Source organism: Theobroma cacao, chromosome 9, assembly GCF_053813885.1.
Source record: "Theobroma cacao isolate CCN51 chromosome 9, ASM5381388v1, whole genome shotgun sequence".
Lineage (NCBI taxonomy): Eukaryota > Viridiplantae > Streptophyta > Magnoliopsida > Malvales > Malvaceae > Theobroma > Theobroma cacao.
The window spans coordinates 12,042,382-12,065,379 of NC_142647.1; the positions used below are offsets into that span (position 1 = coordinate 12,042,382).

At 33.2% G+C, this 22,998-nt stretch overlaps 1 protein-coding gene and 1 non-coding gene across 2 annotated transcripts; one reads left to right on the forward strand and one right to left on the reverse strand.

Annotated features, from left to right (window-relative positions):
* Nucleotides 1–18,999: 18,999 nt before the first annotated feature.
* Nucleotides 19,000–19,072, forward strand: TRNAF-GAA (transfer RNA phenylalanine (anticodon GAA)). The gene has a single exon. It is a non-coding gene; the product is annotated as a tRNA-Phe (tRNA).
* Nucleotides 19,073–20,914: 1,842 nt separating this feature from the next.
* On the reverse strand, nucleotides 20,915–22,605 carry MYB36 (myb domain protein 36). Its single transcript, XM_007014083.3, has 3 exons — nucleotides 22,363–22,605; nucleotides 22,123–22,252; nucleotides 20,915–21,912 (listed from the first exon to the last, which is right to left on the reverse strand). Exons 1-3 carry the CDS (start codon nucleotides 22,496–22,498, stop codon nucleotides 21,048–21,050), a joined length of 1,131 nt encoding a protein of 376 aa, XP_007014145.3. The 5' UTR covers nucleotides 22,499–22,605; the 3' UTR covers nucleotides 20,915–21,047.
* Nucleotides 22,606–22,998: the final 393 nt, after the last annotated feature.

Sequence of the window (22,998 nt, forward strand, 5' to 3'; positions counted from 1 at the left end):
AACCTTGCCAAACATGTCATAAGGAGTATACCCTAATTTAGGACATGTGAAGGAACAAATCTATCCTAATAACTTTTTTTTATAAATAAAAAAATAACACATGTTAAAGTGATTTAAAAAAAATAAAAAAATTTTCTTTCTTTTTCCATAAAAAAAAAAGAAAGAGAAGAGCAAGATTTTTAACATTCATTATTTTTGGAATACTTTCTCTCTACTTTTACTTTAAATATCTCAGAAGAATAGCCTTTTTTATTTTTTCCTAAAAATAAAGGAAAAACATGAAAAAGAGGGAGAATGTTTCTTCTTTCATGAAAAAAAAAAAGAGAAAAAAACAAAAATATAAAGAAAGGAAACAAAAAAAGAGAGGCATTTCCTTCGAGTGAGGTCTTCTCAAAGAAAAAAAAATAGAGGTCTTTAGTTCCTTTTGTGCACAAAAATAAAAGAAAAAGAGAGAAAAGCTTTTTCTCCTACAAAATAAATAAGGAAGGTAAAAAGAGAAAATGATACTTCTTTTGAAACAGAAAAGAAAAAGAAAACGGTTCTCCATTTAAGCAGCAAGAAGAGAGAACATAAAAATGTTTTTTTATTTCTTCCATTTTCTTCAAAAAACCATAAAAAGAAAGGGACTTTAGTTTTGAATAAAGTTTTCTACCTCCCACTATATATGATTTCCAATAATATGCTCTTCCATTTCATTTCATACCATCCATGCATCAAGGCATCATAGCATTTCATGCATACATGCAAATATCATATTTTCATTTACATGCATTCATTTCATATATGTTCTAATAAAGAAGAACCCTACACTGTTGTTAGCTTTGTAGGAAAAAAAATAAATCCCTTTTTGAAAAATTTTTAGTAAAGTTTCAAATTTTTGTTTCTAATTTATTTTGGTTTGGGTCATCATGTGAACCCAAGCTAGGATTGAACGATATGGAACATCAATTGGAAGTAAGGATAAGTGCATTGGAACGCAATCAAGAAGAATTTGGACATGACCTTCGAGAGATGAAAAGACAGATGGCCACATTGATAGAAATGGTTGAACGTCTCAACGAAGCTGAAGAAAAGCACCCTCTAGAATCCCCATCGCTTCAAATCGAACCACACTAAAAGTAATCTCTAAATAAAATTCAATTTGTCCTTGATGAACCCAACACATTGCTCAATGGCTCAAGTAAAGATCAAGGTTTGGAAAAAATTGTAAAAGGGATGGATGAGTTGAATACGCAAATGATTGAGTTAAAAAGTTTCATGACCAAGATGGGATCTCCAAATGCTACACAACCCCCGAACAATGGGTTGCAACCAAGGTCGTATTCTCCACCCACCACTTTTCAACCCACAAAAATCAGTTTACAGCCAAATTCTTACTCTTGTTCAAGCACTTTTCGACCTCCCTTTCAACAGGCCTTTCAAAGCCAACCACGAACACAATTATCAATCACCCCCACTCCTAGCCTAGGCACCCTTCAAAAATAATCCAAAAAGAAAAAACCATTTGACGCTATACCCGTCACCTACAAAGAACTCTTTTATCAATTAGTTCATGATCATCTTATTGTCCTAGTGCCTTTGGAACCCTTGCAGCCTCCATACCCAAAGTGGTTCAAGTCAAATGCAAGATGTGATTATCATGGTGGAGCTATGGGACATTCCATTGAAGATTGTGACTCCTTCAAGTATCGAGTGCAAACATTAATAGATGCCAAATGGTTCGATCCAGCAAAGATGATGGGGCATGGTTGTGGGGAGCACAATTAAGTGTCAGGATGAAAGAAGGATTGACTGTGTTGATTTTTTTTTTTTAAAGTTTTTGTTAAGACCTTAGGACATTTTAATCTTTAACTTCTTTTGAATCTTGTAAGAGTAGGTTCGTGTTTGTGAAGAATTATGTTAACTTTTGAGACATTTTCCTAAATGTTGTTTTATAAAAAAAAAAAAACCATAAAGAAATGAAAAAAAGAAAGTTCGTTTGAAATGTAATCGTGTTGGTGCATTATTCATAATCAAGTGTCTTTGTGTTTCAAATCACTTATCATACATTTAATCATCCCATCATGCATTCAAACATTATTCAATCTAGATACACATGCATGCATCATTCATCTTCTTTTGTTGCAAGTAGCATCACCTGACTTTACTACATTCCATGAAAGAAAAAGCAAGATTGTTGTTGATTTTCACGAATAAAAAGGTTCTTTCTAATTATATATTGTGAAAAGAGAAAAGCTCGAGGGAGCCCACTTACGATTGGCACAATACAGGGGCTCAAGCTAGAATCATGGAAGATGAACAATCAAATTTGATAGACAAGATAGAGAAGACCCAAGAAGAGATGAGAAAATAGTTGGCAAAGCTAATGGAGATAATGAATGCCAATGAAAGGAGGGTGACTATCGAAGGATCTTTAAGTTTTCAAGGATTAAGTCAATCATCGGCACAAAGGCAAACTATGCAAATTCCAGGGGCAAATCTTTATAATCAGGTTCCTACACTTGACTTATCAAGCTCAAGAGAAAAATTGAGAACGCAACAAAAGTATGATCTTTTAGAAGAGCGCTTTAAAGCCATAGAGGGAATGGATCTCTATGATTCCATTAAGGCAAAGGAATTAAGTTTGGTGCCTAATGTGGCTATCCCACCCAAGTTTAAAGTCCCGAAGTTCAAAAATTATGATGGAACCAAATGCCCTAAGGCACATTTGATCATGTATTGCAACAAGATGGCTCCATATGTCCATGATGAGAAATTGCTCATTCATTTTTTTCAAAATAGTTTGGAGGGAGCTGCGGTTAAATGGTACTTCAAGTTGGAGAAAGATCATATTAGCACATGGAGAGATTTGGCCCGAGCATTTTTGGGACAATACATGCACAGGCTAAGAGCAATTCCTGATCGAATAACCCTCCAAAACATGGAAAGAAACCCTTCTGAAAGTTTCAAGGAGTATGCTTGTAGGTGGACGGAAGTCGCATCACAAGTCCAACCACCCCTTACTAGTAGAGAATTAAATTCTCTATTTGTTGATACTCTTCCTCCTCCATATTACGACAAATTGGTGGGTAATGCTTTTTCAGATTTTATGGATTTGGTGTTCTCCGTGAGAAGGATTGAAGAAGGAATAAAAAAGGGAAGGATTATAGATTCTCGAGCAAATGATCTTGTCAAAAGAGCATATGATCCTTTGATAAAGGAGTTCAAGCAATGACTTTCGAAAGAAGAAACAAGAGGAAATTTTGTGACAAATGAGGAGATCTTATGGGTGCTCATTCACACCCATCACCATATGTCCATAATCTACCTCGACCTTTCATTTCTTGCATTCAGTCATCACTTACACAGGCTCCTCTACCTTACATGTCCACTTCAGGTGACCAAGAAATTAATCTGGATTGCTTTCAAAGCAACAAGAGAAAGAAAGCCAAAGTGTACCATTCATTACCAATGCCCTATGCAAAGCTTTTCCCTCTATTCGTACAAAACTATAAGATCTCCATTATTCCTGCCAAGCCTAGGAAACCTTCTTACCCAAGATGGTATAACCCAAATGTGAAATGTGATTACCATTTTGAGGTTGAAGGTCATTCCACAGGGAATTGCATTACATTCAAGAACAAAGTTCAAGCTTTAATCGATGAAGACCCAGCTAAATTCAAAGAACTTGTCAACAACTATAGAAATCAGGGGTGATGGGTGCAAGGTTAGGGTTTTGGAACAATTGAGTGGTATGCCAATTCGGGGGCAATCCTTGATCATTTTCTAGTCGTGTACATGTTTTGAAGGTAGAAACTCTTGGGAATATGGACTTTTGTCTTTCAAGCATGATCATGTAATTTGAGACGAGTGATTGTTTAGTTTTCATCATCACATGCTGTCATGAGTTGCATTGAGTTTGAAAATTACTCAAATTTCTTTTGGTTCTTGTTTATTTATTTTTCTTTCTAAAAGAAAAAAAAAATGAGTTCTTTGAATGTTAGCAATTTTAAAAATAAAGCCCCATACTGCTTGTTTCTAAAATCATACATGAAAAAAAGAAAAAGAAAAGGTTCTTGTAAAATAAATGGTGAAAAGAATCTCGAAAGAATTGGTGGTTGCTATTTGCAAATGAACTCATTTTCATAAACATTCTCAAACCATACCTTCAAACACTCTCAATGCCTTAACCAAGTGAATAAAAGCCATTCAAGGGTAGAATCCAAAAAGAAGCAAAAGCTCTGAAACTTCATCTGTCTTATCATTTGACATCTAAGGATGATGGTCTTTGTATAAGTAATGATCAATGTTATGACAAGGTAAAATTCATCTTTTTCAAAAAAATAAAGAAAATCTTGCACTCTTGGAAAGAATCTAAATTTGGTAATTTGATAATTGTCAAGACTAACCAGAGCTTCAAATACATCAAAACTACTCAACCTCTTTCAACTGGATCCAAAATGTGAGCTTCTCCACCCATTGCCTAAAGTTGTCCTTCATCCATACTTTGGGACAAGATGACCAGAAGAAGAAAAATTTCTCAATACCTCCAAGACATTTGACTTGCAAAAAACATTTATTTCTCCCTCATTTAGAAATGCTAACAGGAGCAATTTGCAAAATTGAGGATTGAAATGAGATCTTTGAAGGCTTTGAAAGGGTCATAATTGCTCAAAGTTTGCTTAAGCCTTCGTTTGAGTGGTTGATAGAGGAAAGGCATCCTCAGTGAATCTTTCATTTTAGAAAATTTGAGTCAAGCTTTGAGTTGTGAAGATATGAAAAAAAAAAGAAGAGAAAAGAAAAAAATAAGAGAATAGTGAGAGAAGTTGATAGTAACATCATGTACTTGAGACATTCAAACAATGCCAAAGAAAGAGAAGAAAGCAAAAAAACAAAGAAAAATCAATTTTTACTTCAAAATTCATCAACTCTAGAGATTGTTCTTCAAGGCAAGTAACCACATTTGAGATGAGAAATGGCCATGTTTGATTTTCTCATTCACAAATAAGAAATTATCCGATTGCTACCCTTTTGAGCCTATCAAATTCTTTCTGAATGTACCTTAACCAAGGATCACCTCTTATATTGGAAAGGCAAATATGCATGAGAATCTTGTCTAGGAACATGGAGAATAAAATATCATTTGAAAAAAGAAAACACCCTGTATGAAGAGGCAAATGCAAAAGATTTTGAGTTTTAAACCCATCAAAAAGAAAAATGCAAAAAAATGATCAAAAAAGGGGGGGGGGAATTGATGGAATGACATGCTTTGAAAAATCAAAAAGACAAATGTCTCAGAAGATTTTCACATGAATGATCCTTGGTTGATTACCGTAAAATACATGTTTTGAGCCTTTTTACCCATTCTATCAAAGCCCCTAACCTTAACCTACATTAGGTGCTTTAAAAAACCCATTTTGATCAAGTGTGGATATTTAAGTTGAAGAGTTTTCTTCTAGAAAAAGGCATCATAAAATCAAAAAGGCCTTGGGTTTTTTTTTTTTCTTTGCCAATATTATCCATGTGAATCAATCAATCCATTTTGGGTAGAGTTTGGATTTTTCTCAAGTGCATGGTGGAACGATCAATGAAAAAAAGAAAAAAAGAGATAAAAAGTAAAAAAAAAAAAAAGAGAAAAAAAGAGAGAAAAATGAGCTTTAGGGTGAAAACCTAAAAAGGCAGCCTAGAGCAATAATGGGAACTAGTGAAGCCACTCACGATTTTGACTGATGAGAAGCACGGTAGAGAGATCATTTCAAAGAAACCAGAGTGCATTAGAGATCCCCAAAATGCCCAAAGAATGAAAATTCAAGATTTGTCATAAAACCAATGCTGAACTTTGGACCATTCTCTTCCAAAATAACCTTACAAATCTTAAATCTCTAAAGTTGGTCTTGACATCTATCAAAATGCCACACATCATGAAACTAGGGGAGTGTCAAAATTGACTGTGATTTGAAATGAGCCTTTTTGTAAAGAACTTGATTTTCAAAGAGTATAAGTTTGAGAAAATTATGCAACATTTGTGAGCTTAGACAAAGAATCCTCGATCCTTGCTTTTCCCATTAAATGACGAGACTTTTTTGTTACGCAAGACTTTAATTGGTTAAACCTTTCAATCCATAAAGATCAAATTATGATTTGACCCATCCGAGTCATTTAAAATAGTAATCACTAATTTTTAAGAGATCCAAATATCACATGTTTTTTCGAAAATGGATATTTTATCACTTCAACATGAAAAATGTGGAATTGATGCATTCTTGCTGCGAGATTCAGCTATTTTTTATCATGAAAATAATTGTGTGGGGCAATTTTGTTGTGATTTTGTCAAAATCAAGATGTTTTTGAAAGCAAAAGAAAAAAAAAACAGAGCCCTTACGATCTTTGTGAGGAAAATCTTTCAATCATTGAGAGATAAGACAAGCACTTTTGAAAAAGACAAATCCATTTTTCAAAAAAAAAAAGAAAGAGGGTGAGAAAAAGCAATGCAAGGAAGAGCTTTCACCACAAGAGGTTTAGAAGCATTGAAATCTAATTTGAATTGGTGATCTTTTGCTCACATCCATTGTGTGAAAGTGATTTCAAGAATCCAAATCAATATGATGAGATTAGCAAAAAGGTTCTTTGGAAGCAAAGAAATTGGCAATTGCACAAAAACATTGTCAAAAGATGTGAAGCTGAGAAAAATGATCTTTCAAGTGAGGAATATATGGTGCAAAACAAAGGGAAGCAATGCATCATTTGTCCACCATTCAATCATGCATACATGCCCAATCATGCACACGACCATGCATCATCAAAATTGAAAATTTCAAACAAATATCAAAACTAATGCAGTTTTCAAGCAATTAAGTGAAGAAAGATTTGAGTCTCAAGCCCAACTTACCTGGCATCCAAGATGTATAAGTCCAGTTACATTGGCACAAAGGAATTTAAGCCCAATTTAGTTGGCATCCAAGATGTTTAAGCCCAGTTATATTGGCATAAAGACGATTAAGCACAATTTAGCTAGCACCAAGATGTTTAAGCCTAGCTATGTTAGCATAAAGAGATTTAAGCCCAATTTAATTAGCATTCAAGATGTATAAGTCCAATTACATTGGCACAAAGGAATTTAAGCCCAATTTAGCTGGCATCCAAGATGTTTAAGCCCAGTTATATTGGCACAAAGATGATTAAGCCCAATTTAGCTAGCATCCAAGATGTTTAAGCCTAGCTACATTGGCATAAAGAGATTTAATCCCAATTTAATTGGCATCTAAGACGTATAAGTCTAGTTACATTCACACAAAGAGATTTAAGCCCAATTAGACTGGCATCCAAGATGTATAAGTCTAGTTACGTTGGCACAAAGAGATTTAAGCCCAATTTAACTAACATCCAAAATGTATAAGTCCAATTACATTGGCATAAAGGAATTTAAGCCCAATTTAGCTGGCATCCAAGATGTTTAAGCCCAGTTATATTGGCACAAAGAAGATTAAGCCAAATTTAGCTAGCATCCAAGATGTTAAGCCTAGCTATGTTGGCACAAAAAGATGTTTAAGCCTAATTTAACTGGCATACAAGATGTATAAGTCTAGTTACGTTGGCATAAAAGGAGTTTAAACCCAATTTAGCTGGCATCCAAGATGTTTAAGCCTAGTTATATTGGCACAAAGAGATTTAAGCCCAATTTAATTGGCATCTAAGATGTTTAAGTCCAGTTACATTGGCAAAAGAGTTTAGACCCAATTTACCTAGCATCCAAGATGAATAAGTCTAGTTACGTTGGCACAAAAGGAGTTTAAGCCCAATTTAGCTAGCATCCAAGATGTTTAAGCCTAGCTATGGTTGGCACAAAAAGATGTTTAAGCCCAATTGAGCTGGCATCCAAGACATCTAAGCCCAGTTATCTTGGCACGAGAGAATTTAAGTTACGTAGCCTCATTTTGAGATGAAGAACAATCTTTTCTTCTAGAACCTCCAAGTACATTCCTAAAACCTCCGGGTAATTAGTTTCAAGATTTGTTTAAAGTTACGTAGCCTCGTTTTGAGATAAGGAATAATCTTTTCTTCTAAAACCTTCAGGTACATCTTTAAAACCTCCGGATGCATTCCTAAAACCTTCGGGTAATTAGCTTCAAGATTCTTTTTAAGTTACATAGCCTCGTTTTGAGATGAGGAGCTTTTTGATTATTAAAAAAGAAAAAAAAAAGATTCAATCTGGTTCAAGGAAAGTGTTTACGTCTTTGCACTATTCTTGATTCTCATGAATGTACAAAAATGGGCAACTGTAGACACCTATTTAAAAAAAATCAAAAAAATAATAATGAAATAAAAAAACTAAAAAAATGATAAATAAATTTAAAATAATAAAAAAATAAAAATAAAAAAGATGGTAAATAGGGAAGAATGGGGCTTTGGCTACCAACTCCCTGGTGCCAGAGCCTCCAATGGATTGTCCAAAATTTTGGACAATCCAGCCTTTAAAAGAGGATTTGAAAGCCATGGAAAAAAAAACAATTTTGTCAAAACAAAAAAACCAGAGAGAAAAACGATTCAAAAAAAAAGAGCCAATTTGAAAAAAAAAAGATTCAAATAAAAAAAACCCACAAAAATCATACCCAAAATCAATCAAAAAACAAATCCTAAAATTCTAGCAGCCTGCATAACCAAAACAACAACCAAAAAACAAAGTACAAAATATATATACAAAAAAAAATAAGGGGGATGGGCAGGGGATTAGGATTTTGGGTTCGGGTTTGCTTGGGTAAAGGAGATTTGTGAGTTTTTTTTAGTGGGTTTTGAGGGTTGGGTGACCGGCGTGGAAAGGGAGAGAGAGGAAATGCCCGATTTTGGTTGGTCGACGGCACAAAAGGGGGAGATCCGGGCTAGATCTACCTATCTGAAGGAGAAAAGGCTTTAAAAGAGAGAGGGGGGCTGAAGTTTTACCGGTCGACGATAAAGGAAGCGGTGAAAGTGACGGCAACGGAGATAGAGAAGGAGGGGTGTTTGGGATTCTTATAGAGAAGGCAAAGAGAGTGGTTTTAGAGAGAGAAAATGAATAGTGAAAGTGAAGAGGGAAAGAGAGAAAAAGAGTTTAAATACTTACATTTTAGGGCTTCAAAACAATGTCGTTTCATAGATAAAAATTTTGAAGGAGGAAGTGCCAAAACGACTTCGTTTAGAGGGGTTCTTGAAGCACCAAGCTGTGCATTTTGAAAGAAGCTCGTTGGGGGCTTTGGTGGGCTGCTGTGGCCCTTCACAGCCAAGGCGCTCCTAGGCTAATCCGAGCCTAAATCAAGTAAAGCCCTACCCTTTTTGTTTGGTTTGATTGTGTTTATTGGAGCTTGCCCACTTGTAATCTAAAAAACTTAGTGTTTAAAATTTTGTTTGATTTAAATTAAAATATATTATAAAAATTATATGATGTCTTAAAGTAGACAAAACCATAAATAAAGAGATGGATAGACATTTAATTTTAGAATAATAGATTTAATAAAAATATATATATAATGAATGTTTAACGTATAAAATAATAATAGCATATCAAAGTTAAAAACAAAAATATGAGAAAAAAATAAAAGAAATATTTGGCAGTGAAAAATAAAACTAAGTAAAATCGTAGTTAGTTATGCAAATTCGAAAAAAAAGTATGTGATAGCAATAAGATCCTTAATTATGCAAATTTATATACATATAGGTACATGTAGAAGATAAAAAGATATAATGTAGTAAAAATTATAAACATATAAAATATAACGGTTGTTTTGGGGATCAATACCGATGATGGGATTGTCTTTCGAAACGCAAGGAGTGGCAATTCCGAAAGGCATTCTCCCTAGGTTTGGGAATTAAATGGGGACTCCACCAGTATGATGGGAGGGTCCTAATTCTAAAATCCTAGTGTTTCTAATTTTTAGGCAAAAAAATTATTATACAATAAGTTAGTCAAAATATAGAAATGAATATATTAAACATAAAAGAACAAATAGCATATGCTTGTCAAAAGATAAATATAAAAATTACAAGATAATACTAATTAAATATTAAGATATTTAATAATGGAAATTCATAATAATGAGTGCACTTATGGTAAACACTAGGTGAACAAAATATATATAAAAAGGGTGACATTGAATCAAAATTGTATATAATTATGAAATAACATGTCTTACTAAGTATACACTTAAATAACACATGAACATATTTATAATCCATGATATACATATTTATAAAGAAAAATAATAGAAAAGGAAAGTCTAAAGGAAATAAAGAAGGATACATGAGGACTCAAGAATAAAATAATGAATTTCATAAGCATAACATGTGTCATAGTTGCGTTGTAGAATGTCAGGGCATATAGATATATTCTGTATGCGAGTATAAGCTCCGATTATGGGACTTTCCGAGAAAGCTTGCGAAGGCGAGTTTCATCTGTAAACTCCCTAGGTGAAAAGATACCTTCGAGCTCCACCAGTACGATGTGAGGGTTCGGAGAAATATTTTTAATAAAAGGCTTCTACCCGTATTAGGATTTGCATTCATGAAAACACTATTTTTTTTTTTTTACTCACAAATGACTATCCCGATGATGGGATCTGCCTAGTAAACTTGTAAAAACTAATTGCTAAGGTATTTCCCTAGGTGAGAGAATACTACCGGATCCCACCAATATGATGGGAGGATTCAGAAAATACACTTAATAAAAGATTTTCGTTTGGCATTATCCCGATTATATGTCATGCATTTCACAATTGCATCATCTGCATGTTAAACCCGTAAAAAATGAAATAAAATATTCTAATAAAAGATGAAATAAATAAATAATAATTAAGAAAACATAAGAATGGGTCAAGATAATATATGATTAAATGGTGTCGTTCGTGGAACAGGCGTCACAGAGGTGTTAACCCTTCCCTGTGCATAACCGTACTCCCGAACCCAAATCTAAAAGATACGTAGACCAGTTTATCGTTCTTTGGACGAACTTAGAATTAACTTAGGATTTCGTTGAATAAGAATAAAATAGGGTGGCCAATCGCACCTAAAAAATATGATTAGTGGTGACTCCTAGTTATATTACTCCCAAATCACTCCACGACTAGCGGTCAGGTTCCCGGACCCGGCACGTTATGATAGGGTACTAACCATTCTACCACATGGTGGTTGCAAGCACTAAATTATATTTTCCATCCCAAGGTGTATAGTACTTAGTTCCCGTAATGTATAAGGTAAGGCTGAACGGAAAGTTCTTAATAGACCCATAACATGTATGTCAAACCCTATTCTATAAAATAATTACGACGTCATTTACATGCTCAATAGAATGTTTGCATATTTAGGAAGTTTGAGAAATCGTTAAAAGATGATATTGCCCCTAATGGTACCATTAAATCGATTAAGCCTCGAACTAGTTCAAATAGGAATTTTAAGGTGAAATTAAGAGTTTCACAGTCCAGGGATGACTCAAAATGGTAATTTGGAATTCAAGGATCAATTTGGAGTCAAACCGGATTTTTCACTATCTAAGGGCAAAATGGTCATTTACCACTTGGGAACAAAATGACAATTTTTAGAAAATATTTTTTGGTCCCATTTGACTTATTGGAGTATGATTTGAGGTTTAGAAGTGAAAAATTTTAATTCCGGTATAATTTAGAGTATAGGGGTAAAATGGTAATTTTGTCACCCCGGGGGCAAAACTGTAAATTTTCACCCCCGATACCTGTCAAGACCAAGGGATTTTATTCATTATGGAAATGGATAAATATGAGAAATGTGTGGTGGAGAATTAAATAATTAAAAGTCAAATATTTAAAATTTGAACCAATAAGGAAATGCCATGTGTCATGCTTTTATTATTTTATTGTTTCTTTATAAAAAGGCATAAAAATCAGCCCATTTCTCCCATAGTGGTCAGCCAAACCAGAAGAGAAGAGAAACCAAGGAAGAACAAACCTTAGGTGGGAAAAATCAAAAAGAAAGTGTTGGAATTCAAGGATTTGATCAAGCAAAGGTAAAATTTCTTTGATTTTGCTAGTGATTTACCTTATCCATGCATTTTCCCTTAATTTCCATGGTTGAAAAACATGCTTTCATGGTGAATTCATGGCTGGTCAAAATGGGTATGGAGAGAGAATGATCTTGGATTGGTTTGATTTTTAGGTATGTTAGTGTTTTTAGGTGATTAATGATGTGTAGCATGAAAATAAGTGAAGAAAACCACCAAAGGTTTGGTGCCCATCAATAGCCGAATTCTTTAAGTGAATAATGAGGAAGAATGAGATGTTATTCTAGGTGATTTGATTAAAAATAATAGTTTTTGGTGAATTTAGGGATTGAAAAAGAAATGGAGCAAATTGGAGTGAAATTGGATGCATTGGCCAATTTATCGGATGAAAAATCGAATTAGGCCAATACTGAGTCTAGATGGCTACCCGTGCATTTTTTTCATTTCATATCATGCATATATATATCGAGTATGAAATAGCTTATGACTGTTAGACACAATTTACTTGGAATATGTGTCATAGATTATGGCTAGGTGGTGAGCCATTAGATACGGGTAAATGACTGTACCTACGGACTGAAAATAGGAGTATTTTTACTCCTAATACTATGAATGAACAATTTATCGTCTTAAATATCTAGAGTAATTATACTTGTTTGATACTTTTATTGAATGGTGAGTTTAAATTATAAAATATTATGTTTTTCAATTAAAATGGTTTTTAATAAAAATAATATTTATATTGGTTTTGAAATCAAATCTTGTTTTGGGAAAATTGAGTATATGGAGACTGTGTTGAATTTATGATTTTATATGTTATTGAAATTGTGGCTTATGACACTATGGTAGCATGATGGCTAAATTTTTGGGGTTGGCATGAAATATATGAACAGTTTTGGATTAGTATTGGTAGACTGGATTACATTTTATTTGCCATATTATGCTACTGAAAATTTTATAGGTCTGGTGGTATATTAAACGGTCACTACAATGGTGGGGGTTTCCGTGGACTGCCTGTGAGAGGGGCACGGTAACCTAATTATATACCTACCTCCGAGGGGAAATGTTGGATGAAGTATCTCCTGAGGTAAGATTTGAGTGCACCTCACATTCGGGCCACCACGTGAGAGTGAGACTCAGCCAACGCCAAGGAACGGTTGTGTGTCAGATGCAAAAATATGTTTATGGGTATGGGACATTTAACTGCCTTGACGGTCTCAGTGGGATACCTTGATGAAGGTACTCGCGAGAATGATTCTGGCAGGGGCCAAGTTTAAGAAATTCATAAGCCGGGAAATTTTGACGAAAAGAAATTGTTTGGTATAGATTGAAACGAATTTTACGTTATGAACATTATTAAGATATAACGTTTTTATATTGTCTCTATCTACTCGGCTTTAGATGCTTTTGATGGTAATTGTTTACTCACTGGAATTTTATAATCTCACCACTCTCCTTTCCTCACATTTCAAGCTCAGGGAATTTCATAATTAGCTGACTTTGACAATGACCTTCATTTGGACTTGAATAAGCAAAAGCTATAGGTTTTTAGCTTCTGATGCATTTTGGTTGGATGTGGGCCCACGTGTCGTTGTAAAAGTAATTTTATGCTTTGGTTATTTGCTTTATAGTATATATGAATATAATTAACTTTTACGCTATAAGAATTATTTACCGATAGCTTTATAAAAATTATTTTACAAGAAAATAGTTTATTTTATTGAATATTTTTATTATATTCAAATGGTCAAATTTTCACTTCAAATGAACATTTTAGATACTTAATTTATTTTTAAATCACTAAATATATATTTTCTGCTTATTTACTATATTTTTAGCAAGTTTTGAGATTTTCGATGAAAAATGACTAAAATATCCCTGTGAGACAAAAATAAATTTTCATTGTTTTTGGATGAGAAAATGGTCCATATCATTTCAAAACACGATTTTAGTTACTGTCGATCACAAGGGAGGTAAGAAAACTTATCCGAAAGCCTTGCAAGGTTTCGGTCAGCATTCGGGGTAAATAATGTCTGATGAGACTTCGCGGTGATTGTCACGGGCTCGATGGGAGTTTCGAGTCATGACAATGTTTATGTTGAAGTACTATAATTACAGGGTACTTTCGATGAGGGCTACCTATATGAGTGAAAGTGCGGCCACTTCTAGGAGTTAAAGGCTTGACTTTGACAACACTCATGAATGGATGCAAAATACATGGCCATAAACGTGTTGGCAAAACTAGATACAATGTGAGCAAGGAAGCTTGTGTGTGTTTAGTGGCCCGACTAGTCAATGAAGAATCGATGGTTCAATGCTTGGTCAACCACTCAATTCATACTAGAACCAACCACACTCACTAAGTGAAGGTTCAAATCTGCAGGATACCTTCATTTATGCACAAGTTTCCCAAAGTTGTTGGTATTTGAAATTTTAAAAATGGTGGGGGATTGTTGGTGTATTTTCAAAATTAAAAGTTATTTCACATGATGGAAAAGCTATCATTAGCTCAAAAGTTATGTTACAAAAATTGACATAATGTGTCTATTAGATATAGACATGTTTTCATGTGAATGGTTATATCTCTTGAAAAATCATATCCAAAAGTTAGGAGACATGATTGAAAAGACACCATTGCTCAAAAGTTAAAGTGAATAATTATTGTTTCAAGATATAAATCAAAGGTTATAATTTGTAGGATGAATAGTTATTTATTCATAAGATGACTATTGAAACAATAATTATATCTAAAATTTGTGTTGGCAAAAATCATAAAGATGCTTTCTAGACAAAGAGATGTCTTTATGAAAAGGTTGTGTCCTTGAAGAAAAGACACTTGTAAGCCTATATAAAGGGCTTGGTGCCAACCATTTTAGACACAGAAAAAAGAAACACCAAAACACACCAAGACACACCAAAATCAGAAGCAAAGCAAGAGCAATAGCAAGAAAAGTGTTATGCTTTATTATAAACATAAACACTAAAGTTTCCACCATCTTCAAGATATTCTGAATTTCTTATTATCTACTAGTTGCAAAAAGTCAGTTCTAAGGCCAAACAACTTTGCAAGCCCTTGGGTGTATGTAGCGATTTACTTCGTAAGTGCAATACGAAGTTAGACGTTGGCTTCATTGTGTCCTTGAGACTATTCGCATTATTCTCCTTTGCATACCGAGTGGTGAGGGCGAAATATGTCTTAAAGATAGACGTCTATTTGAAAGGCTCGCCTTGAAGCCAATTTTGCCTATTCTTGAATTCCGTATAAAACCCCCCCTTCCCACCAATAATTTATGTGTCCAACGAAAAATAATTTTTGAGACAAAATATTCATTTTCCATACTAATGGACTCGTGTGAAATTCTAATTAAAACTTAAGATCTGTCGATATTTTTTCCTAAAATTTTTTATTTTTTTGGCCAATGTCATAAAAGTTGTTCATGCTTGAGACTTATTTTAGCATATTAGATTTAGAAATTTCTTTTTATTGGGAAGGGGATTTGATCCCCCACTCACATAACTGCGAACTCTGCAAGAGAGGATTGATCCCATGAGGAAGGGATCAATCCCATATAACTGTTAAACATATTTTTCGGCCAAGCATCGACTTTCTTCATCATTTAATGATCTCCATGGGCTCCAACACTCTTTCTAACTATAAAAAGATCTTCACTCTTCCTCAACTCATTTATGTAAAAGAAAAGCGAAGAAAAGAAACACACGAACAAGTAAAGAGATTTATGAAGAAGAGAAAAAAAGAAAAACCAAGCTAAAAGCAAGCATTTATATCCTTCTTCTAAGCCTTTAAGTATTCAAGTGATCAAAATTTCATTACAGTTTTCACTCTTAATTTTTTTTATTCGTCTTATTGCCATTATCTCTTTAAAATTTGTACTCGCTAAGTAATATCCACATATTAGATGTATTCTTGCTTTCCACTTTTTTTTTTTTTTTTGAAATGCTTCTTGCCTTTCACTTTGAAATATAGGAGAGGTTTTATCTTAGTTTTAAAAAAGTAGAGAGTTTCTATCATGCCTTAGCCTTGAAAAGGTAGAGATGTTCTATCTTTTTTTTTTTTAAGAGATGATCTATCTTAACCTTGAAAAGATAGTGAAATTCTATATTAGCCTTGAAAGGATAGGAAAATTCTATCTTAACCTTGAAAAGGTATTCGTATTAATTGGAAATCAATAGTGAATTAGACTCCTTAACAAGTTAAGGGAGAAAAAAGGGTCGTATCTAAACCTTGAAAGGGTATTTGTATTGATTGGAAATTAATAGTGGATTGTATAAAGAGGATGTAGTCACTAAGAGAAAGGGTTGATGTTCTATTTTTTTTTTTTTTAAGAGATGATCTATCTTAACCTTGAAAAGATAGTGAAATTCTATATTAGCCTTGAAAGGATAGGAAAATTCTATCTTAACCTTGATAAGGTATTCGTATTAATTGGAAATCAATAGTGAATTAGACTCCTTAACAAGTTAAGGGAGAAAAAAGGGTCGTATCTAAACCTTGAAAGGGTATTTGTATTTATTGGAAATTAATAGTGGATTGTATAAAGAGGATGTAGTCACTAAGAGAAAGGGTTGAACTTTTATAAATCAGTTTTGTAATTCTCTTTACCCTTATAGCATGCTTGGTTCACTGAAAAGAATAGAATGAGAATAGAATAGCCATTCCAAGAGAATAGAATAGAGGAAGAATAGTTATTATATAAATTGATTCATGGGAATGAACTAGGATAGAAATTGCTATTATTACTTATTCCATTATTTGATTGACAGGAATAATTTTAAGAATGGTTAAAGAATAATGGGTAAATGATAAAAATACCATTTATTAAAATTTAAAGATTTTTTAATTAAAAAACAAAAAAACTATGATAAGAAATAAATACTCTTTATTAAAATTAAAAAATTTGTTTTGTTAAAAGATAAAAATATTATGAGTAATAAAATCAAAATAACTTTTACTATAATTAAATAATATTTTCATCAAAATACAAATATATTTTTATTATAATTTAATAATATTTTGTATTAAAAGATAGTTAAACCTTTTATTATAATTAAATAATATTTAATATTAAAACATAAAATATATTCTTCATTAAATTTAAATAATACTTAATAATATTCTTTATTACATTTATTATATTCAAATAATAATATTAAGTAATATGTTTTATAATATTTATTATAGTGAAATAATATTAATATATTAAATAATATTTAAATATTTTCATTACTCTTTTTTTGAAAATGAAGTAAAAAAAATTTTATTGTTTGTGCTTTAGAGAGAGGAGTGAGGAAGAGAGAAAAAAAATAAGTTTAGTACTTTTTTATAAGGTAATTTTTTATTTTATAAAATGACATATTTGTCTAATCAACTTCTTTTCATATTCCCAACTGTTTGGAATAGCTATTACCAAGGAGGGCCTTGGTAATGGCTATTTAGACTTCTTTAGGAATGGTTATTTTGAAGAATAGCCATTTCATTAAACCAAATGCAGTTTTATCTCAAGAATGAGAATAGGAGAGGAATGGCTATTCCATTCCCCCCAACCAAGCATGCCCTTAACTTTTTATATTAGTTTCATTTGCTTTCTATTACTTGCTCATTGATTTGTTAATCAATTTACTTTTGATATATCTTCATGGTAAATTTAATTTATTGAAAAAAAAATTTAGAAATCCAATTCATCCCCTCTTTTAGATAACTCATTATCTTTGACCTAACACCTAATAACATTAAAAAGTTCCAACAAACATGGTTAAACACATTAAAAAGATGTTACAACAAACATAAATGAAAATACATTAAAATGTTAACCATATTAAGTTGTGCTTCTTGACCTCCAAATTATAGACCAAAACTCTTATTTTAAATTTATAATTTTTCAAATTATTATGAAAGTATGCAATACTATGTTTTAGATCAAATTTTTAATTTTCAGTATCTAAATTAAACAAAAGATTAACGATGTTTTGAGTTTTTCATATCTTTCCCCTAAATTTCTTTATTATTTTTTCATTCCTCACTTTTCAATCTCAATTTTTTTTTAAAACAAAAGTAGTAGTAGGTAGATTATAATGACAAAAGTAAGTATCAAAAAATATTTATCAATAACAAAAGAAAAAAGAGGAAAAGTAAAAAAGACACAACAAGAAACTATTTTGGTAATTTAATTTATTAATAGGATCTAAATAATCTATTTTAAAATTAAAATGCAGAGTATAAATAGTAATAATTGAATTTTTAGAACTTGATTCATAATTTCCATCAACAGTTTAATTACAAGATCATCTACTATACAAGTACTAATTAATTAATAAGTGTTTTCATTTTTTTTCACTTATCATCCACTCTAATTTTTTTAAAATGTTAGTATTTGATTTGGTATAAGCTCAATAAGATTTTTAAGATTTTCAAATGATTTAGTTCTTTATTAATCTAATTTAAAGTTCCTCCAAAATTTATATTCCTATTATTTTCTTTACTTTTTTTCTTGTTATTACTTTAAATTACATATTGATTAAAGTTATACATAACTCTTTTATATTTTTTGTCAAGATATTGAAGTGAAAAAAATTTATTAAATATTTTGATTACATGATGAATATAATAGGATTACACTTGTAGTTAAGGGCTAATTATAGGAAGATTGTTTTAAAATTTTGATTAATAAACACAATAAAAAGTTTATTCCTTAATTGGAACTTTACTTGGACGCTTAATTATAAAGGCTAATGCACAGCAAGTTAAACAAAACAAGTTGTCTTGGCTCGGTTGATAGAGTCTTTGATTCCATGAACCACCGCTTTTTGATTGGTCATTTATAGTGGTTAATTCAGTTATTCGGAAAAAAAAATCAAAATTGAAACTGAGTGAATTAATTGAACCAACAAAGATCATTAACCAAATTAATAAAATTTTGTTCGTTTAATTTGATTTTAATCAAAAATTAATCACCCTTCATGGTGGCTTGTTTGAATAAAAAAATTAAGCTAAATGTTATCAAGAAGCGGGGATAGCTCAGTTGGGAGAGCGTCAGACTGAAGATCTAAAGGTCGCGTGTTCGATCCACGCTCACCGCATTTCTCAGTAGCCCAGCCCATTGTTCTGGACTTTTAAAAAGTCCAAAAGTAGAGGTGGACAAAAAATGTAGGCCCACAAGGTTTTAGCCTCAGAGAAGCGCCCGTAATATGAACATCAGTAAGGACAGAACAGCTTTCATGAATCATCATCTCATAACCCAATTGTTTCATCAAACGAATATTAAAAAGAAGAAAAGTGAGATATCATGAAGTTCATTTTTAATTACTTGTAAAACATTCATGCCTCCTTTTTTTTATAAAAGTTTTTCTTTTTTAAAATAGTAATAAAAACATTAATTACATCTAAAAATTAGAGGTCCCTTGGCAGATTCCCATGCCTTCCAACTATTGAAAAATTAAGTGTGATAGCCTATAACATTTCCTTTATTCAAACAAACTGTAAAGATCCATAATAACAATGCACATTTGGAGTAGCTAGGCTATTAGGGGAAGATGCATGTTCCTTGTGCAAGCAACAAGTCAGTTTGTTTTCTTCTCTGTCATTGGCAGTACAAAGGTGAAATAAACTATGAGCTCCAGTGATCTCATTTATACGGTTTGCCGACCAAAAAGTAAATAAAATTTCTAAACTACCTTGTTTGCGTAAATTTTCAAGTGCCCAGTAACTTTCTGGCTTCTACACCACCAAAAAAGAGAAAAAAAAAAAAAAGCTTAGCCCTTACTCCGCCACTGAATTAAATATGGATATATTGTCCATATATATTTCCAAAGGCAGGAAAGGCACTCAAACTCCTTGAAATGCGAATGTGAATCAGGTTATTCTCTCCACGGAATCTTGGAAGAGAGGGAACAAGACAATAGGCCATTGCACTAGAGTTCCAAATGGCTTTGCTTATTGTTTTATCTATTCTATTCAAAGTTGAAACCTTGCTGCACATGATGCAGCAACGCAAACCAGGCTAGGGTAGTAGGTCCCTCCTATTTTACAAAGTGTATTACTTCTTGCTTGGGGGAATGAACACATGCTCCTTCTAATTTACCTTTTTCCTTTTTGGAATGCACCGGCTTATTTCATTTCTTCTTTTTAATCCGTGTGATCTTCTAACACATTTCTCTTCTTTTGCTATAAGGAATGGGGAGAGGAGATTTGGTAAACTTTGAATTTCAATTATTTTAATGAAGGATAGCAGTCGTTCAAGTTAAACTTGAATCCATGGAACTTAGATAAAAGATTTTAGGTTAACTTCATGAGATTCTCCATGAAACAAGAAACTCTAAAGATTATTTGGAACATTCCATGCCCTGGTAACTATTTGATCTACAGACTTAAAGGCAAATTTCAAAGATTTCCATACATATACAGAACAAGAAACTTGTTTAGGTCTTATAACAAATGGTAAGTCACGCTTGAATACGATGTCTGTCTCGTGTTTTATTTGCCATATCCATGAAGACATATGTTTATCTTCTTTGAGCTGATCATGCTATAAACCCAACATAAATATCAAAAATGAACTTATAGATTCTTCCAAAGCGGAGCCAGAAAAACCACTCATTCTATTATTTTCGAATATTCCATGGAAGACCTTTGTCAGTAGTCTCGAAGCATTTCGAACTTCTAATGATTTTGCATATCTGAAATCAAAATGAGATAACCTTTTGTTATCAGGAAAAATTAATGTATGCCATGTGATTGATCTTGGTGTATGGTTTTTTTCTTGAAGAAAAAAAATCCCTAGATGAACGTACTAAGTCTGATGCTATATTGGTTATCACACCATACTCAAGTAGCATAGAATAGATTACTATTGTTTGAAGTTCTACAAGGAAGGTAAAGCAACTGCACTTACAGCCATACATATTCAGATTTGGCAAAGACACTGAGAAGGAAATTAACTTTTATTATTCACACAATTTACAAGACCTCTGTATGAAATCCAGTCTTCCACATCTTATGTCCACCACAAATAAACTTGAGCCAATCCCTATTCTTTTTTTTTTTTTTTCTCTCTCGCTACATATTATACGCTAATTCATAATCTTGAAACATTCCACTGGATTGAAGCACAGAAGTTGAATCCCAAGAGTTGGAAGAAGCTGATTTTGCATCAAAGTCATTAGACCACCAAATCAGGCTGTCCTTTGCACCATTCATCTCCTTGAAGCAATCAAATTCAGTCATTTGGTCTTCCTGTGGTACATAACCAGCTGTTTTGTTATTCAGAAACTCATCCAGCTCAGCCTGGAAGTTTGAAACTGGCTGAACAGCCGCATTTGATTGTGCTGTTCCATGATGATGGCCATCTGCCTTTTGCACGGTGGCTGAGTCCATCAAATTGTTCCCGGTACCAAAGGGATCCGAGCCATCGGATGTAGTTATCCCATCCAAAGAGTTATCCAATTCAAGTCCCTTGGTATTGCTGCTTTTTGGATAATCTTGCTGATGTGCCACAGAAGCTGCAGTAGGTTGGTCATAGAAATCAGCAGTTCGTTCATTTTCAGGTTGAGGGTTTGGCAGGAGAGGTTGCATAAGAAGGTTAGGGCTTCCATTTGAGGACTGGATGCTTTGGATCATCTTTTCTTGCGAGGGATGAATCTTAGGCCATAGAGCAGGGTTGTTGTAGAAAGAGAAAGGATTCTGAAGACTTTGAAGCTGCATGTGGAGATGCAGTCGTTCCAAGGCTGAGTTGCTCAAACCCTGTGAGAATTGACTATCATTTGCAGTATTGACCTCGTCGGGGTCCTGATTCGAGGACGACAACCTATTGATGTTAGATTGTTTGCGCCTCCCAAGTAGTTTCTTCTTCAGTTTGGTATTCCAGTAGTTTTTTATATCATTATCTGTTCGTCCAGGCAGTTGGGCTGCAATTATGGACCACCTAAAAAGTAGAGCCAATTCTGTTCAATATCACCCTCAACCGGCAAAGATGAAAAAGCAATAACAAAAGCAGAATTGTAGAAACCCTAGCTAGGAAGAAAGCACAAGGTGCAGGTTTTGCATATATGTTTGTGAAGGTATCGAGGACAAAGAAGAAAAAAACAAGCCACCGAAGCATAAAAGTGGGAGAGGAAAAAATGAAGATATGTACCTGCTTCCAATACTTATATAGAGGCTGCAGATGATGTTGTCTTCTTCTTCAGAGAATCCTCCATGCTTAATGTTTGGTCTCAAATAATTCAGCCATCTGAGCCTGCAACTCTTTCCACATCTCTTGAGGCCTGTGATTATTACCCAACAAAAAAAAAAGGTCAAGCTAATCAATCTTTAGGAACATGCAAATAAATTCCCCCGTAGAAACAAGAAAAGAAAAATTATGTTGGGAAGGTACCAATTTTCTGAGGAAGAGCAATCCAATTGCCTCCAGTGCCATACTTCTCGATATAAGCCTTGAGCTTAGCATCTTCTTCAGGTGACCATGGTCCTTTCTTCACGTTGGCTTTGTCACAGCAAGGAGCTCGACCCATCTCGTCCGAAAAAAGTGTTCTTCTTTTCCTCTCTTGAAGCAAAAGAATAGCAAGGAAAAGCTGCTTAGGTGTTTGGGGAAAATGGGGAAAGGAAAGAGCAAGATTTATAGGTAAGAATTAGCGTGTGACGTGAGGCTTTTACGAGGACAAAAAGTCTCACACCTTACCCCCTCTCTCACCCTCATTATTCAACCCAATTTCTCTTCTCTCTAGGGTTCGAGCAAGGTCTTATTCTCTCTCTCTTCCTTTTTGGATTAGTTTGCTCATCTATTCTGTAATTAAACTATTCGTACAAGTAGACAATGTATATCACAAATTTTCTTCTTCTTTAGCATTTTAAATTGCACTGCTTTTTCCTCAGCTTCATTAGTTTATTATATGGACCCAATATGCTGCAGGTGCTTGACGAAAAAAAGGCCTTCTCTCTCTCAGTTTGTCTTCTATGTCGTTGAATTGTTCCATTATTAACCTATGCTTAATTAGACTATTGTATATGGGAA

What these genes read in the sequence shown, in the direction of transcription:
- MYB36 (XM_007014083.3), bottom strand. Translation starts at nt 22,498, where the DNA reads ATGGGTCGAGCTCCTTGCTGTGACAAAGCCAACGTGAAGAAAGGACCA. An exon ending in TGCTCTTCCTCAGAAAATTG is followed by an intron (nt 22,253 to 22,362) that starts GTACCTTCCCAA and finishes TAATAATCACAG; the next exon opens with GCCTCAAGAGATGTGGAAAG. An exon ending in TATATAAGTATTGGAAGCAG is followed by an intron (nt 21,913 to 22,122) that starts GTACATATCTTC and finishes TCTACTTTTTAG; the next exon opens with GTGGTCCATAATTGCAGCCC.